The sequence below is a fragment of the Sarcophilus harrisii genome, chromosome 3, assembly GCF_902635505.1.
Source record: "Sarcophilus harrisii chromosome 3, mSarHar1.11, whole genome shotgun sequence".
Classification (NCBI taxonomy): domain Eukaryota; kingdom Metazoa; phylum Chordata; class Mammalia; order Dasyuromorphia; family Dasyuridae; genus Sarcophilus; species Sarcophilus harrisii.
Window position 1 is genome coordinate 403,522,860 of NC_045428.1, and position 18,514 is coordinate 403,541,373.

At 32.9% G+C, this 18,514-nt stretch overlaps 1 protein-coding gene across 5 annotated transcripts in view; it reads right to left on the reverse strand.

Moving 5' to 3' along the window:
• Nucleotides 1-18,514, reverse strand: part of UBR3 (ubiquitin protein ligase E3 component n-recognin 3) — a 267,500-nt gene that overhangs the window by 50,743 nt on the left and 198,243 nt on the right. For all 5 annotated transcript variants that reach the window (XM_031960483.1, XM_031960485.1, XM_031960486.1 and 2 more), the window contains one exon: nt 3,490-3,595. In XM_031960483.1, the coding sequence (XP_031816343.1) occupies nt 3,490-3,595 (106 nt within the window). The remainder of the gene's footprint in view (nt 1-3,489; nt 3,596-18,514) is intronic.

An 18,514-nucleotide genomic window follows, 5' to 3' on the forward strand; every position in this document is an offset into this window, starting at 1 on the left:
ACTTATCTTTCCATCTAAATAAATAAATTCCTGTTTTCCTGACTTTCATATTACAGATACTTTTTGTTATGTGGGTGTGCAAATTCAGAGGCAACTTCCACGTTTCATTGTTCCTCACTACCATATGCAACCAATAGCCACAGCCTCTCAATTCTACTTCCACAACTCTCATTTTCTTCCTCTCTCCACTAAAATGGTCTTTACCCTAGTTCACATAGTCTTAATTTTACACCTGGATAATTATGACGGCAGGTTAATTGTTCTCTTTGATGCCAATCTTTCTCTTTTTCCATCTATTATCTATGATCCAAATGCCAAACTGACAGTCCTATGGTTCAAGTATACCTATACTTTGAAAATAGTGCTTTTCCCACTAAGCCTGTAGTTCCCATGTGTGGGCCATGAATGTCAGAGATGAAGATGGAAGGGAGAAGAGGCATGGAATCTGAAAATTCACATCCACACAAAGCACTGTCATTCTGCTCTTGATTTAGTGCTAATAAAATATTGTGATTCCCAAAAATAAATATGCAAATATATCATCTACACTAAATAAGTGTCTTGCACATATACATATTACTCTTTTAAATATATACAAATCTTAGTTTATTAATAAAGCACAAATTCCTGAATTTCTTATAGTTTTTTGTCATTAACAAATACTAATAATATAATAATTGTGCTGAGATCAACAAAACTTGACATAAATAAAAGTTCGGAAGTCCTGTATAACATCGATTCATAGGATCCTAGATTACAGATCTAAAGCTCACTTTAGTTTACTTCCTTTATTTTAAGGAACTAGAGCTTAGAAGGCTATCTTCAAACAGGTAGCAAGTACCTAAGGAAGAATATAAAGCTAATACTTCTAACTTTAGAGCGAGTGCTCTTTACTTCAATTCAACAAGCTTTTATTAGATTCCTACTATGTGCCAGGCACTGGGAATACAAGGACAAAAATGGAAAAAAAAAACAAAAAACTATCACTACCCTCCAAAAGCATATATTCTAATTGTGAGGAGACAAATATATGTATGTAAATAAGAGAAATATAAAATATGTACAACAGCATTTGCTGGGGTGAGGCAAAGGAATCAGAAAGTCCTCTTAAAGGAAGTAGAACTTGATCTGAGCACTTATAAAAGTTAGGGCTTCCAAAGACAGAGAAAAGGTGAGAGAGTACTATTGGCATGGAAGACAGCCTATGCAAGAGTATATACAAAAGAGATGGAATGTTATAAAGAGACAACAGAAACTCATCTTAGGTTAGTTGAAATGTCAAATGTATGAAGGAAAAGAGTAGACTAATTGTGAGGGCTTTAAATGTCAAACACAGAAGTTGTGTTTTATTCTAGAGTCAAAATCCATGCACCCAAGCAATATCAATTTGGCAACTGCCCAGAGCATGAACTGGAAAGCAGAGAGACTAGAGAAAGAGAAACCAGTTAGTAGATTATCACAATAATCTGGAAGAGAGAGAATGAAGGCCTGAACTAGGATGGTGGATTGTGTGAGTAAGCAGGAGAAGACAGATGTGACAAGAGTATAAGAGAGACATGAGCAAGAAGATAAAATCATGTTTGGTTGCAAGAGTCCAGGAAGACTTTCTAGAGGAAATGAAATTTCCTTGGATAATGGAGATTTTGGAAGCGTAAAGGAGACAAGGAAAGAAATTTCCAAAGCAGAGTTAATTTTATTTCCTTCCTCTTCTTATTGCCCCTTATTGTTTCCTTGTAAGTAGTATAAATTTATTTATTCATGTTGTCTTCCCAACTCCAGCAAAATATAAGTTTGCTTTGAAGGCAAGGATTGATTTCCCAGGCAAAAGCTAGCTCAACCTTTTTGCTGCATCCTTCTCTAAGTTTACTGACTATTTAAACTTTTATCTTAGCTTAGTACTCTCTACTTATGTTTGCTCTGGAATTTACGCCATTAGGTTTGCACTGCATCTTTATTAAATATCTATTCTGTCCTTTGACTTTCCTTTAGTTTTAATGAGTTTCTAAAAAATTAGATCATCCAATACTGTACACAGTAACTGCAGTATTGCGTGGGGACCTACTGTGAATACCTTACTGTCAGCTATACAATGATTCAAGACAATTCCATAGGACTTAGGACAAAAGGTGTTGCCCATCTCCAGAAAAAGAACTGGTAGTACCTGAATATAGACCAAAGATACTTTTTTAAAACTTTATTTTTCTCGAGGTTTTTGTTTGTGCCTTCTTTCACAGAATGGACTACATGGAAATATATTTTGCATGGCTACCTATGTATAATCTATAAATTGCTTTCTTCCTCAGTGGAGGTGGGGGGAGGGGGAGAAGGGGAGAAGAAAGGAGAGAATTTAGAACTCAAATTTTTCTTTAAATGTTAAAAATGTTTTTACATGTAATTGGGAAAAATAAAAAGGGAGCAAGGGAAGACTGGAAAGAAAGGAAGCAGGGAGGGAGAAAAGAGCCTTTAATAAGATCTTACCATGTGTAGTGATAAGACAAGGAAACTATATTTGTCAAGATCTGTTAAGAGAGCAATTATGAAAAACATAATTGCTCTAACAAGCTGCTATAGAAGGTCTTCTTGTGGGAAGAGGAGATACAAAATAGTTTTTGAAATATTTGAGGGATTGTTATGTGAAAGAGGTATTAGTATTAGATTTGTTCTAGCTGGTGCCAGAAGGTAGAAGTAGGAGTAATGAATAGAATTTTCAGAGAGAGATTTAGACTAGATATAAGGCAATGCTTTCTAACAGAATGGCAATTTAGTAAAGACTGACCACTCTTAACAGCAGAAGAAGGGAATGGACAAACACCCTTTGAGTTCTTCTCAACAAGATAAGTGATTTGAAACACCCAGGATAAAAATTAGTTCAAAGACTAAGCAGTGTATAGTAAGCCACCTTAAATAACAAAAACAAAAAGAGATATTCCCATAGGGGGAAAAAACCTAAACAAATGATCACAGAGACAAACATTTAAGTATAAATGGGGTTAAACTGAATATACCATTCTTAATACATCAAAAGTGGAGTACATTGTGAATTCAAATAATCCACAAGATCTTGTTTTTCTCTTTCTCCCCCAAAGTTTCTACCAAACTGTAAAATACTGTTTTACCCAACCCAGTTTTTCTAGAAAACTGAGAAATATATTTTCTTTCTATTTTCCTAGTATTTCAAGAGAATAAATGTAATAGTACATATGAAATATTACTTTGAGTTCAATGGAAGAAAGGAACAATATAATTGAAAGCTTATCAATACTAAAAAGCACATAAATGTTTTCTATTGTTTAGCATAAAGTGAATTCTTAAATTTTCCTCTATATTCCTGCATTCTATAAAAATATCATATATATTAAAAGTTATAACAAAAATTAAGAATACACATTCACATTCTAAATATTCATAAAATTATTGCATATTTCACATTAAAAGCTACAGGCTAAAGAAAAGTTTTAAGCTTATTTTTTATATTTCTACAATACTTACTGTGAATTAATATCTTGCATTAATTGAGTTAGTTTTTTCCATGGATTGTAGGCAGAATCAATGCTATAAAGCCTCATATGCATGGCTAATACATGGAACAGCTGATCTGAAAAGATTAAAGAAAAAGTAATTAGTGAATTCATACATTTTTCTTCAAGATAAACAAAATTATAACTGCAAAGTTTATACTTAATACATACAGTCACTGGTTTCCTGTACTTTGTAGCATATAATTCCCTGAATAATTTATTCTAGATATACCTCTTTATGCTTTCTTAAATAGTAAATATTACTTAAATTTATGAAAAAAATCATGACATCAAAATTATGAGTTCTTCCAATGTTATTTTGTAAAGCAAGGACTCTTGTTTGTCAGTGTTAAGACTGCTTTTCTTAATAATGAACTTAAGCAAAAAACTACCATGAAGTTAACTGTATTGGTTTCAGTGGAAAGAAAGCTGGTATGAGTCAAAAGGTTCTAGGTTTAAGTCCTACCTTTGATATAACCTAGTTGTACAATACTAGTTTAAGTCATTTAATCTCTCATCTCAAGGAATTGTACAGGAATATAAACTGAAAAACAGTAGCCTATCTATACTGGTAGAGGGAGTTTCCTTATTGGGAGACTTCTATATCAATGTCATTTCCCTCTCTTAATCCCTCCCTGCCACCTCAACAAAAAATATCTATGACAGCGAATGAACCTGAAAAGAACAAAGTGACAACATAATTGCTGGTCATTTTATCTTATCTTTTTCAAAAGAAACATTAGGAGAAGTTAATAAAGAAAGGAAGTGAACTATTTTTTTTTTTTTGCTGAGGCAATAGGGGTTAAGTGACCTGCCCAGGAAGTGGGCACACAGCTAGGAAGTGTTAAGTGTTTAAGATCAGATTTAAACTAAGGTCCTCCTGACTTCAGGGCTGATGTTCTATCCACTGTGCCACCTAGTTGCCCTATGGACTATTCTTTAAAGGGCAAAAAGAATGAAAATTTCCAACCACAACATGGAAAAAAAATCCAAGGATCAACAGTCAACCAACATTTCTAGGGTAATCTGGTCCATATTCTCTAGTTTATAAAATAAAGAGTAAAAAGATATGTTCATTTTGTCTTTTTTTGTCTAGAAGCCACTACATATTCTAAAAGGCTACCTAACTTGCCCTTCCCACCAACTGTATACTAAACCTGCCTCTCCCTTTAATAACTCCAAAAAATGTGGCTCCTTGAGATAGCCTCTACTAACTCCATCTGACTTGAATCACTCTGAAACTTCTGTCCTTATTTTCCCTATTAATATTTGCTACTAGTTATTCCAGTGCTTTTCTGGATTCTCAGATTCTCTGATATGCCCCAGAAAGCTCCTTATTGGGAAAACCTCATATCCTTGGAAGATCCTATCAGTCTTGGTACTGTACCTCATCACTATACTCTATTCCTCTGATAAGAGGATGAACTACAAAACCTCCATTAAGGATATAACTAAACTCAAACATTACCTCACTTTTTTTTACCTGATTGCACTTTGACTCTGGGACTTCCCCAATTTCTCCCCTAAACTCCCACTTTCCACTTTTCAGCCATTTAATTATTGTCCTTCCCAAGCAGGTTATAAGTTTTTTGAGGGTAAGGGCTATCTTTCTTTTTTCTTATGTCTCCAGTTTAGCACGGTACTCTTAGCACATAGTAGGTCTTTAAAAAACTTAATTGACTACTGAATCTCATTTTATCTTTGCATTCTCAGTTGATGGGGGGGAGGGGGAGGTTGTACCTAATTCATAGGAGCTTGAAAATGCATGGTGAATAGGACATATTTATATTAGTCTATTCTGCATGCTCACTTTGGATTAAAAATTACTCTAAAGTTAGAGGTTTTTAAGCTGAGGTCTATGAATGTTTTGGATTTTTTTAAAAACATTTTGATAAATCTACATTTCAATAAAATTGTCTTCCTTTGTAATTCAGTGCATTTTATTTTAGTAATTTAAAAGGATTATTCTGAGAAGGGATCCATAGGCTTTCACTAGATTGTCAGAGACATCCATGACACACACACGAAAAAATTAAAAAACCCTACTTTTAAGATAATTTTTTTTTACCTTTTAAATTCTGACAGACCTCCAAAGTTCTCAAATTTCATAATTTATTGCAAACCTCCATTTGGAACAAACTTCTTTGATATTCTAAGTGAGCAATGGCCAAGAATGCTGAGTTATTGTTGTTGTAATATTATGTTCATAGGCCTTTTAGTAGCATTAGTATAGTGAAGGGATTATAACAGCATTGGGGGTTTAATTTCCCAAAAATCTTGCTAAATTTAGAAAGCAAAGATAGCATGGCAACATCATAAAACATCAAAGAGGTTCATTAAAGTACTATTACTTATTAAACCTTTACCATGTGCAAAACATTAGCTTTTAATTTTAACTGGCTTTTGTTGTGTTTTTAATTTTAATTATCTTCTTTCATACTGGACAGATATTGGATTTTAATATTTTTATACTTACATAATATCTGAACTAAGACTGAATGCAACTGAATCATCCAGATGGGGCCTGGCACTTAGTAGGTACTTAATAAAAACTAAATAATGACTGATCTCAGCCAATACTAGAATTCTCTCTAAAAGATTATTAGGTCCCAGCTTAATATAATAAGGCGATAACCTTAACATAGAAAAAAAAATCAAATCAACACTGGAACAAAGTTACCAATAGTTACAGAAAGGAGGTAACACAAACTACTATCCTCTAGCTAGTAAATTCTCCTTTCTCCCACAAACCCTCTGATTTAAGAGATAATCTAGGGCAGCATAAGATTAAGATCATTACAGGTAAGGAGAAAAGCAATATTTAAAAATTTTAAATTATAAAAAGTATATAACCCAAGTTATTATGTAAATGGTCTTTTTTTGAGAAAAACGTATTAGAAGAAGTTACTTTTAATACCACTTCTTTAAAATGAGATTGTAGTCAACAGGAATTAAAAGAACATAAACATAACACTTTCATACAAATAAACTCAGATCTAAATAATTTAAGTAATATCCATTGTTCTTAAGGGGAGGTAAAACCAATAATTTTTAAATGGTACTTTTACCTATCTAATCTATTTATTCAATGTCATCCTAATTAATTACTAAAAAAAATTTTTACTGAGTTAGAAAAAATAAGTTCATTGGGAAGAATAAAAGGTCAGGAACTTAAAGAAATCAGAGGAAAACAGATATAAAGGAAGTAGATTCAGCAGTATCAATCTATATTATAAGAGAATACCATTGAAGTATTTAAATAAAATTTTCCTGTATAAATAAAACCTATATAACCAAGAACAGATGGAATACAGAAAACTGGGAGAAACTTTCATAGACAATCTCTCAGATAGGATGTGATTGACCTGGAATATTACTGTGGTTTGGGAAATGATGAATTAGTTGATTAAGAAAAAAACAGAAAGACTTGGACTTATCGAAGGAAGATGCTATCACCTTCAGAGAAAAAAATATTAGAAGAAAATAAGCATAGTACAATCTTACACATGTGTATATGTGTATATGTTTATATATATATATATATATATATATATGTACATGAGTGTATGTGTATAAATATGTGTGTGTGTATCCCACTTAATTGTAGCCTCCTTTATAGTGGAGGAAGGGGAAAATTAAATTAAAAAGTGCACAGCACAGAATAAAAGAACAACAAGAAAGCAAAGATGGACAACTTTGAAAACTTATTACACAGGTTATTATCTTGAAAGAGAATTGTATTGTTTTATATCTCATCCTCTCTCATGTATACATAAATCCTTTGTTGTATACATGGAAGTTTTTTTTTCTTTTCTCATTTTGTATTTGTTTTTTAAAATATTACAAAAAAAATGATTGTAGCCATCAAAATATCTCACCGGTTTATAAAAGCAATGTTTTCATGTGAAAATCACCAACTAATCAATTTCTAAAGCAACAAGAATATCATTATTCACAATATACCTCCTAATTTCTCACCTGGCTGCACTATTTTGGGACTTCTCTGACTAACTCATTATTGGGATAATCTCATCATCTTGTAAGATTTCATCAGTACTGGTATTCTATCCACTTCATCATTACCCTTTGCCTATTACTCTCACTGGAGGGTACAGCCATGAATTGAAAACCTTTATTTAAGGAAAGAACCCAACTAAAATATCTCCTCACTTCTTATCTGGCTGCACTACTTTGGAACTTCTCTGACTAGAATGAACACATTACCTTTATGTATAAAAATCATTATAAAATTATGATGACCCACGTTTAGCACCCAGAGTATTTTAAAATCAACCAGAGTCAGGATAAGGGAAAAGCTTTGATCTTTATTCTTTGCTGAGGCAAAGGGGAAAGGCAATAGGAAGTGAGAGAAAGTCAGCAGTGCCTCTGGCTCTCACATCCTACCCACCAAATCTTCTATGCAATCTCCTATGCAAACACATCAAACTTGTACAAAGAGTGGGCGGGGCCATTCTTTCTCCAAGCATATATTAATAGAGTATTGTCCAATTGCTAATTAGCCTTAGGTGCTCCAGCCTTAGTGCATCTGCTCAGCTTCAGCCCATTACACAAAATCATAGAAGGTTCACTTTTGATCCATACTTATACAAATACATCTATGAAGAGAAATAAATCTAGACGTGTTTCAATAAATATAATTTCAGAGCATCTAAATATAAAATATAGCAGTTAACAAACAGATCCATAGATCATTCCTAATATTCACTTCCCAATATCAGCAAATCCTTCAAGATTCAATCTACTAAAACAATGACCTATTTGTTCTCATCATATTCAGGGCCATTAATGAGCTACAACAAAGAATTCTACTTTCACCTACAACAAAAAAAAATTCTACATTCTGCAGTATCTAATCTAACTTTATAGCTACTGCAAGATTAATGTAGAATAATGTACTTAACCACAAAGTAGACATTACCACAGATGAGAAAAGAAATCTAAAAGAACTATTAGACTGGTCTTTATGTTTCTTTGAGCTTTAATTATGTTCATTGGAAATGGACAGCATAATTAAAAACAAGAATTAAAAAAGGCAAACAAATGTATTTTCCTTAAGAACATGCATCATACTGTTTGCATTATTTTGTATAAAAAATGACAACCACATATTTTAGATTTTAGAGAGGCATATGCACATCATAATATGCATTTGTATTTATTTATGTATGAATACCACATATACTCATGCATTGTCACTCGTATATATTTTTTTAAAAATTGTGGTTGCATCCCTGAGAAATAAAAATATATAAATTATTTTGTTGAACTCTTCTTTAATTATTACTACTAAGCAAACATTAAATAAAAAGTTGTATGCTTGCTGAAGGTGTTTGTCACTATCAATCTTTCAAGACTTATTATACATTACTCCCCCCTTCATTGTTTAATCCAGCTAAACTATACTTCTTGCTTTTTTCTCACATATTATATCCAAACTCCTCTCCTTTTATCTTTTCACATTACCAGAATAGGAAGCCATTGACAGTGGAGTGAATGATTAGACCTACACATTAGGAAAATAGCATTGACAACTGAGTGGAAGATGAATTGGGAGTTGGGAAACTTGAGGGAGGGGACCTCTTTAGGAGCCTACTGAAATAGTACAGGCAAGAGGTGTTAGAGGTTTAAATTAAGGTAGTGATTGTATGATTAGAGAGGAGAGATGTCTGAGAGATGTGGATAAGAAAGAAAAACATTTGACAAATCAATATGTGGGGTAAGAAGGAAGAATTAAGAATGAAAATAAGACACATATAATTCTGAGAATACTTTTCATGGAGATGACAACTGAACCTATGAGATCATCCAGTGAAATTACAGAAAGAAAGAAAAGAAACCAAGACACAGTCTTGAGAGAAAACCATAGTTAGTGGGTTTGACATGGATGAAGATTCAGACAGATGAGAGGTAAGCAGAGTTTAAAAAAAAAAAAAAGTGGGTAAGAAAAAGATAGTTAACAGTATCAAATACTGAAGAGGACAAGGATGAGTAACAAGACATTAACTGGTAATTTTGAGAAAAGAAATTTTAATTATATGATAGGTTGAGACTAAGACTATAGGAGATGTAGAGAGAGCAGAAGAGACAATGTGAAGAGATGCTTTTTCAAGGAATTTAGCTTTTAAAAAGGTAAAGTTTTTAAGAACAGAAGAAACTTGAAAAATATACATAAGGGATGTAGGGAAACAGTAGGTAGGGAGAAACTGAAGTTTAAAAGGATGAAAAATAGCAGGAGCAATCTGCTAAAGAAAACAGGTAAGAATGGGATCAAAGCAATATATAAAACAGTTAATATTAGTATAGAGGAATGAAGGTAAAGATAATGGAGACTGACTTCAAAGGAGTGTGGGATAATATGAAATTTAAGAAAAGAATCCTAATCATAAAATTGAAAATGGCCCAAAAAACAATAGACTTAGGTATAGTGGATGGAAACAGGCTCTAAGCACAGTCCTCACAAGAGCAGGTTCAGAAGAAATCACACAAGACCTGCTTCTAGCCCAGATGGCCCAAAAGGAGCATGAAATGTAGGAAATGCAGATGGGGCTTAGATCCTCTCTCATTCAGGGTCAGCATGAAGCTGAATGCACATAGCTCTGCTACAGTTTATGTCTTATGCCTATTTTTTGAGCTCAGGAGAAGGTATGAAAGTGCATTGGTAGAGTTTCTTCATCTGTGACTTCCCTATACCAATGAAATCACAGGCTCTGTCCCTGTCCCTATCCCTACTTAGATACTAAATCATTTCAAATAGTTAATTGCTAAGTACTACACACACACACACACACACACACACACATACACACACACACACACACACACACACACACACACACACACTCTTTTTTTCCTGAGACAAGTGGGATTAAGTGACTTGCCTGAGGTCACACAGTGTCTGAGGCCATATATGAACTCAGGTCCTCCTGACTTCAGACTGGTGCTCTATCCACTGTGCTACCTAACTGCCCCATACATAGATATAGATATATAGATATACAGACAGATATATATTTACAGCACATAATTTTATTAGTAATATCCCTAGTAAAATAAAATAATAACATTCTTTACATTGTCCCTATATAAATTATTTCAGGTACCAAGCAAATGTCTCCCCATAAAAAAACATTAACTCATATTGTATAATAATTGAAGAAGAAAAATATATTTTAGCATCTACTCATACAGTAGAGCTAGAAAAAGCTTCCAAAGTCATTTATTCCAACCATCTTATTTTTACAGAGCCTCAGAAGAGGGAACTAGCTTGTCCCAGTTCACAAAGTCAATAAAAGTCAGGGTCTGAATCCTAATTCTCTGACTCTAAATCCCAAATTATTTCTACTTTGCTGGACTGCCTCCAGAGTTTAGAGCAATTTCTTCTTATTCTGGTAATATTTTTATTCTTTTTTAGTTATAATTCCTTACAATTGTGATTGTGTATATATAACTATTAGTGAAAGAGAACATGCAATTCTGGCTTTAACTATTTTACAGAATCCCCAAAGTAATCAATGAAAGTCAAAGTATTTAAAAGATAAGGTCAGGCCACTAAACAATAACTTTAAGATTCATCATTATATTCTACACTAAACTTATGCAGTCTGCACTGCAGCTTGGAACAAAGATCAAAATAATTTCCTCAAATTCTCAAATCATATCAAAATTTCACCCTTTAAATATCCAACAGAACTCTTGAATGGAGTTAAGATGGACTGCCTAAGTAATTAACAGGAAAAATAGATATTCATTGTGTAGACTCTGCATCTACATTAAAATTAAATCAAAAAATAGTAACAAAAGTGTAAAAGGTATTTGACTCTGCCTCAGTTTAAATTTCAAAATTAATCTCTTTATATTCTGAGGAAATTTATTTGAGATAGGGATTAGATCCAAATTCAACATAAACAGAAGTGAATCTGCAATTTAAAGACTCAGGATAGCGATAAAGATTTTATTGGATGAAAGGATATCTTTTTATGCTTTAATATTCTTACTTAAAGAACAAGTCAAGGGGACTTCTGAATCAGTGGCAATACTGGTGGCTTCCAGACCTCTCATTCCGGAGACACCAAAGACAGCTTGGAAAATGGGCAGGAAATGTTTGTTAGTATGGTGAGAGGACCTTGGGGAGCAATCACAGAGTAGGCATGAGCAGTGGTGGTGGTGGTAGCTTCCTGATACCTTAGGTCATAGGAGGTCTCTTTAGTAACACTCAGGAAGGATTCTGCTCTTTTAGCACACTAGATGTTAGAGCTCCACTGAGTCAGGGACACTCTTAACAGCTTCAGAGCAGGAAAAAAAAAAAAAAATGCTTGTGGTCAAGTCCCTAGAAGAATTTCTGAAAACAGCTGCTCAAAATCCCTGAAGTTTGGGACTGTACACCCTCTACCCTGGAAATAGAGCAGTGTTTTAACAAGAGTTAAAATCCAAATAATAGGTTAAGAAACTGAACAGATAACAGAAAAAGATTCTGACCACAGAAAGTTACTATTGTGACAAAGAATATCAAAATACACATTCAGTTGAAGATAATAAAGTCAAAAGCTCCTACGTCCAAAGCCTGCAAGAAAAATATAAAAAATCTTCAGTAAAAGGTCAAAAAACAAAACTACTTTTTTTGTCACAATATCACTTCTGCAAATTAAAATCCAAGATTCAACATTTACTTTTGTTGAAAAGTACTAGGATTATTTTAATAGGAACATTTTCAGAAATTCTAGACCACAATAGAATTTATGGATTTTTTAAAATGTACTTTCAAATCATATACTATAAGAGTCTGACCAAAAAGAGAGTTTCTTAACACATTAAATAAGTAGTTTGTCTTTTTAAAAGTTTATACTCACTACACACTCGTTTTGACCAAAATGCTGTCTTTTTGTAGTATTGTTTACTAATGGACCTACTTATTCAAGATAGGAAGATTACTAATGGACCTACTTATTCAAGATAGGAAGATTACCTAAAATTTCTTTGAGTAAATAGTGGGTTTTTTTTTTTTTTTTTTTATTTAAGGACATCCATCATGCAAAGTTCTTCTACTGTTCAAAAACTCTTTTAAACAACTAGAATACTTAACACATAATGTTTGAAATACCAAAAACACACCAATTATTTTTATTCACTGTCCCCACTGTGAATTCTTTCCCAGACATTAGATTTGTAAGGCATGCATGTTCAACTTGATAAGCCACAATGCTTTTAAATCAATTTGGAAAAAAAAAAAAATGACAGCTAAACATGCTTGTTTGAAGACTTCTTTAAGAGTAAATGTAGAATACCTGTCAGACTGGCTAGAATGACAGGGAAAGATAATGTGGAATGTTGGAGGGGATGTGGGAAAACAGGGACACTAATACATTGTTGGTGGAATTATGAATACATCCAACCATTCTGGGGAGCAATTTGGAACTATGCTCAAAAAGTTATCAAACTGTGCATATCCTTTGATCTAGCAGTGTTACTACTGGGCTTATATCCCAAAGAGATCTTAAAGAAGGGAAACGGACCTGTATGTGAAAGAATGTTTGTGACAGCTCTCTTTGTAGTGACCAGAAACTGGAAACTGAGTAATACCCATCAATTGGAGAATGGCTGAATAAATTGTGGTATATGAATATTATGGAATATTATTGTTCGGTAAGAAATGACCAACAGGATGATTTCAGAAAGGCCTGGAGAGACTTACACGAACTGCTGCTGAGTGAAATGAGCAAGACCAGGAGATCATTATATACTTCAATAACAATACTATGTGATGATTAATTCTGATGGACCTGGCCATCTCCAGCAATGAGATGAACCAAATAAATTCCAATGGAGCAGTAATGAACCAAACCAGGTACATCCAGAGAAAGAACTCTGGAAGATGACTAAGAACCATTACAATGAATTCCCAATTCCTTAATTGGCAAAAATTTGCCTTCCTTCACAGGCTAATTGTACAATATTTCAGAGTCTGATTCTTTTTGTACAGCAAAATAACGGTTTGGACATGTATAATTATTTTGTATTTAATTTATACTGTAACATATTTAACATATATTTATCATCCTGCCATCTAGGGGAGGGGTTGGGGGAAGGAGGGGAAAAACTGGAACAAAAGGTTTGGTAATTGTCAATGCTGTAAAATTACCCATGCATATAACTTGTAAATAAAAAGCTATTAAAAATTTAAAAATAATAAAATAAAACTTGGATAAAATGAAAAAAAAAAGAGTAAATGTAGAGGGGCAGCTAGTTGGCATAATAGATAGAGCACCAGCCCTTAAGTCAGGAGGACCTGTTCAAATCTGGCCTCAGACACTTAACACGTCCTAGCTGCGTGACCCTAGGCAAGTCACTTAAACCCAAAAGTTAAGGGGTTTCATCCCCCTAAAAAAAAGAATAAATGTAGAGACAGAGATCACAACCAAGAAGAATTCTCTCAAGCTATCCCTACATACAACTTTAAAATAATGCCTCAAGTCTAATTCTGGCAAGGCAGAGCCAATAAAAGGTTAGAGAGAGATATTTTTTTCCAGTCTAAGACAACTTTTAAGAACTCAGTAGGACAGGTCTCTAACAAGGGGTTGGTCAGAAGTCCAGAGACAACTGTGATTGCAGTAGCAGCAGCAACTTCAGCAGCTTTATCAGAGGTGGTAAATGGCGAGGGGGGAAGACAACTGGTAAGAAAGAGAATACAGGGTACTCTTGGTGGCACTGGGTACAACTACTGCTCACTGAAAACTTGGCTGCACATAAAGAGTTCTGAGTTATGATTGCACTTAACAATCCATCACAAGGAAACAAGGGATCCAGTCACCATTCAAAGGCCAATAGAAGCATTAGTATTTGTGACTTCAGGAGAACAAGGACCCACTCTGGTAAAGACTAGAACATAAACCAGGAAACCAGTGTCTATAACTCTCCCAGGATAACACCAACTTAGAAACACCAAAAGCTTGCAGACTTACAGAGATAACGCTAAAAACAACAGGACAAAAAAAGCCTAACACTTGACACAGTACTTTTCCACCCCCAGATGAAAACAGCCTAACTTAAACAAAGTTCAAAGTCAAGAAATAGGAAGGGAAAATGAGAAAACAAATAAAAAATAATTTGATCATAAAAAGATACTATGGTAGCAGGGAAGACAAACATACAAATTTGGAAAAAGAAAACAATGTGAAAGCAGTCACACACAAAGCTTCTGAAAAATGCTAACTGCACTCAAGGCTATCAAGAATTCCTAGAATAGTTAAAGAAATAATTGTGGTAGAAGAAAAATTGGGGAGAATAATGAAAGTGATGAGAGAAAATTATGAAAAAAGAATTAGTCACTTAATAAAAGAGGCACAAAAAATACTGAAGAAATAAAACCTTTAAAAAAAAAAAAAAACCAGAATTGGCCTAATGGCAAAAGAGGTACAAAAATTCATTGAAGAAAATAATGTCTTAAAAATTAGAATTGCACAAGTAAAAGCCAATAATTTCATAAGACTTCAAGAAACAAAAAAATAAAAAATAAAAATAGAATGAAAAAAATAAAAGAAAATGTGAAATATCTCACTGGAAAAATGAATGATCAGGAAAATAAGATTGAGAAGAGATCATTCTTAAATGATTGGACTATTTGAATGCCTCAGTTTAAAAAAAGAGAGAACAGACATCATATTTAAGGAAATTATAAAGGAAAATTGTCCTTTAAGGAAAACTGGATCTTAGATACAGAAGATAAAATAAAAACTGAATGAAACTACCCATCACTTCTTGAAAGAGGTTACAAAATGAAACTTTCCAAGAATATTATAGTCAAATTCCAGACCATATGGGGCAAGGAGAAAATATTGTAAGCATCCAGAAATGGAATAGTTCAAATACTGTGAAGTTACAGTCAGGATCATACAAGATTTAGCAGCTACCATGTTAAAAGAAGCAGAGAGTTTGGAATATGATATTCCAGAAGGCAAAGGAACTAGGAATTCAGCCAAGAATAACCTAACAAAACTGAATATAATCTTTAAGGGGAAAAAAAATAGATATTTAATGAAAGAAGATTTTTAAGCATTCTTAATGAAAAAACCAAAGCTGAACAGAAAATGTAACATTCAAACAGAAGAGTCAAAAGAAATATAAAAAGGTAAACATGAAATAGTAATCATAAGGGATTCAAGAAAGTTAAACTATTTATCTTCCTGTATGAGAAAATGATATATGTATCTTCAAACATTATCATTATTAAGACAGAAGAAATCTACAAAGACAGAGAACTTGGATGTGAGTCAATTATATTGAAATGATCTGCAAAAAAAAAAAAAAAAAAAAAAAAAAGGGAGGTAAAAAAGAGGGATGCACTGGGAGAAAGGGAGAAATAGAATGGGGAATTTTTTTCTCACATAAGAGGCATGCAAAGAAGTGCTTTTAAAAAGACAAAGGAAATGGTGGTGAAGAGGTCTGGTTCAAAGAGGGAAGAATACACACACACACACACACACACACACACACACACACACCCCACCCTGGATATAGAAATCTACTGATCCTAACAGGGTTAGGTTAACAGAAGGGGAAAAGGATAAAAAATAGGGGGGAAAGAGAATGATAAAAAGAGGGAGGGAATAAAGGAGGCAGTGGTCAGAAGCAAAATAGACTTTTTAGGATGGATGGGATGAAAAGAGAGAAAAGGATAAACAGAAGAAAATAGTATGGAAAGAAATATAGGTAGTAATCATAACTGTAAATGTGAATTGGATGAACTCACCCATAAAACATTAGATAGCAGAAGGGATTAGAAACCAGAATCTAACAATAAGTTCTATATAAAAGATACACATAACAGATACATGCAGAAATGAAATAAAGAGCTGGAGCAGAACCTATTATGCTTCAGCTGAAATAAGAAAGGCAGGGGTAGCAGACATGATCTCAGAGAAAGAAGAAGCAAAAATAGATCTAATTATAAGAAATCATAAGGGAAAACTATATTTTGCTGGGTGGAAATGCCATAAACAATAAATATTTTATAGTAAATTTCTCTAATAAAGACCTCATTTATCAAATATTTTGGAAATCAATTAAATTTATAAAAACATAAAAATAAGAGCCATTCCCTAATTGATAAATGGTCAAAGTATGTGAACAAGAAGTTTTCAGAAGAAAAAAAAAAAGATGTTTGAGAAACCAACATAATACTTAAGTATTAGCAGAGCTTAATATCTCCTCAAAGCTATGCCTCAATTAGAAACATCAGCTTGATTTCACATTGCCGGCCTAACCCTTATCGGCATCTGCTTATTCAACTCCAAATCATCGGTATCGAAATAATTTATATTTATCCCCAGAAGAAATCCTTAAACTCCCAGAAATTCCATTCCCTTGAGAGAAAAAATGAACGAAAATCTATTTGCCCCTTTCATCTGCCCTACTATTACAGGCATCTCTACTCTACCTATTATTATACTGTTTCCTTGCCTAATCTTTACAACACCCAAGCATTGACTAACAACCAAATCCAAATTCTACAAATTTGACTTATCTGACTCATCACCAAGCAAATAATATTAATACATAATAATCTTGGTTGAACATGAGCCCTTATAATCTAAATAAAAGCAAATTAAAACAATTATGAGGAACTACTTCACATCTATTAGAAATGAAAATGCTGGAGGGAATGAGGGAAAGTAGACACATTAATGCATTGTTGATAGTATAATGAACTAATTCAACCATTTTGGAGAACAATATGGAATTATGCCAAAGGGCTATGAAACTGTGCATACTCTCTGATGTAGTAATACCAGTACTAGATCTATACTAAGCATCTTAACTAGTTATAAAGGCTAGAGTACTGGGCGTAGAGCCAAGAAGTCTTATATTTGTAAGCCCAAATCTGGTTTGACACACTTATTAAATATGTTTACCTGGGCAAGTCACTTAATCATGTTTGTCTCAGTTCTTCATCTGTAAAATAAATTAGAGGAGGAAATAGCAAACCACTCCCATATCTTAAAAAAAAAAAAAAGCCCAATGAAGTCACAAAGAGTTGGACACAACCAAAACAACAAAAAATCAATACCCCAAAGACATCAAGGAAAAAGAAAAAGGATCTATAAGTACAAATATAGATATAGCAGCTCTTTTTGTGGTGGTAAAGAATTGGAAATTATGGGGAAATTCATCGATTAGAGAATGACTGAATAAGTTATGGCATATGATTGTGATGGAATACTATTGTGCTTCAGAAAAAAATATAACAAAATCTATATGAAATGATGCAAACTGAATTGAGAAGAACAAGATCATCACGTGCAAAGTGACAGCAATGTTGTAATAATGATCTTGGCTACTCTGATCAATACAGTGATCCAAGATAATTACAAAAGACTCAAGATTTTTTTTTAAAAAATGCTATACTCCTCCAGAGAAAGAACTGATTAATTCTGAATGCAAACTGAAGCATAATGTTCTCACTTTATTTGAAATGTGAAAATATGTTGTATATGATTTCACATACATAACTGATATATTATTTGATTTATCAGTCATTGGAACAAAGGTGAGAGGGAGGGAGAAAATCTAATACTTAAAATTTTAAAATAATATCAAAAATAAATAATATGTTGAAATAAAAACTAATTTACACTTCAAAAGGATAATAATTTATTCTAAGACATAAGACATTTTGGTTAAAGTTGTCTAAAGTCATATAGACATAAATAAGAAATCAAATGATATTGAACTGACATTAAAGTTATAAAAATATACCTTATAATTAAGGTAAAATTTACAAAAGATTTAGTAATGAAATAACATTAAAGTTACATTAATTATTATATTAAAGTTAAAATATGCCTTACAATTACAGTGAAACTAACAAAGGATTTTTAGCAAGTCCCTTTTCAATCATATAAATAAAATCATCTATAAAACACCAATATATCACTGAAAAACAATACACAAAGGCCAAATAGCACACCTCATTAAAGAGTTTA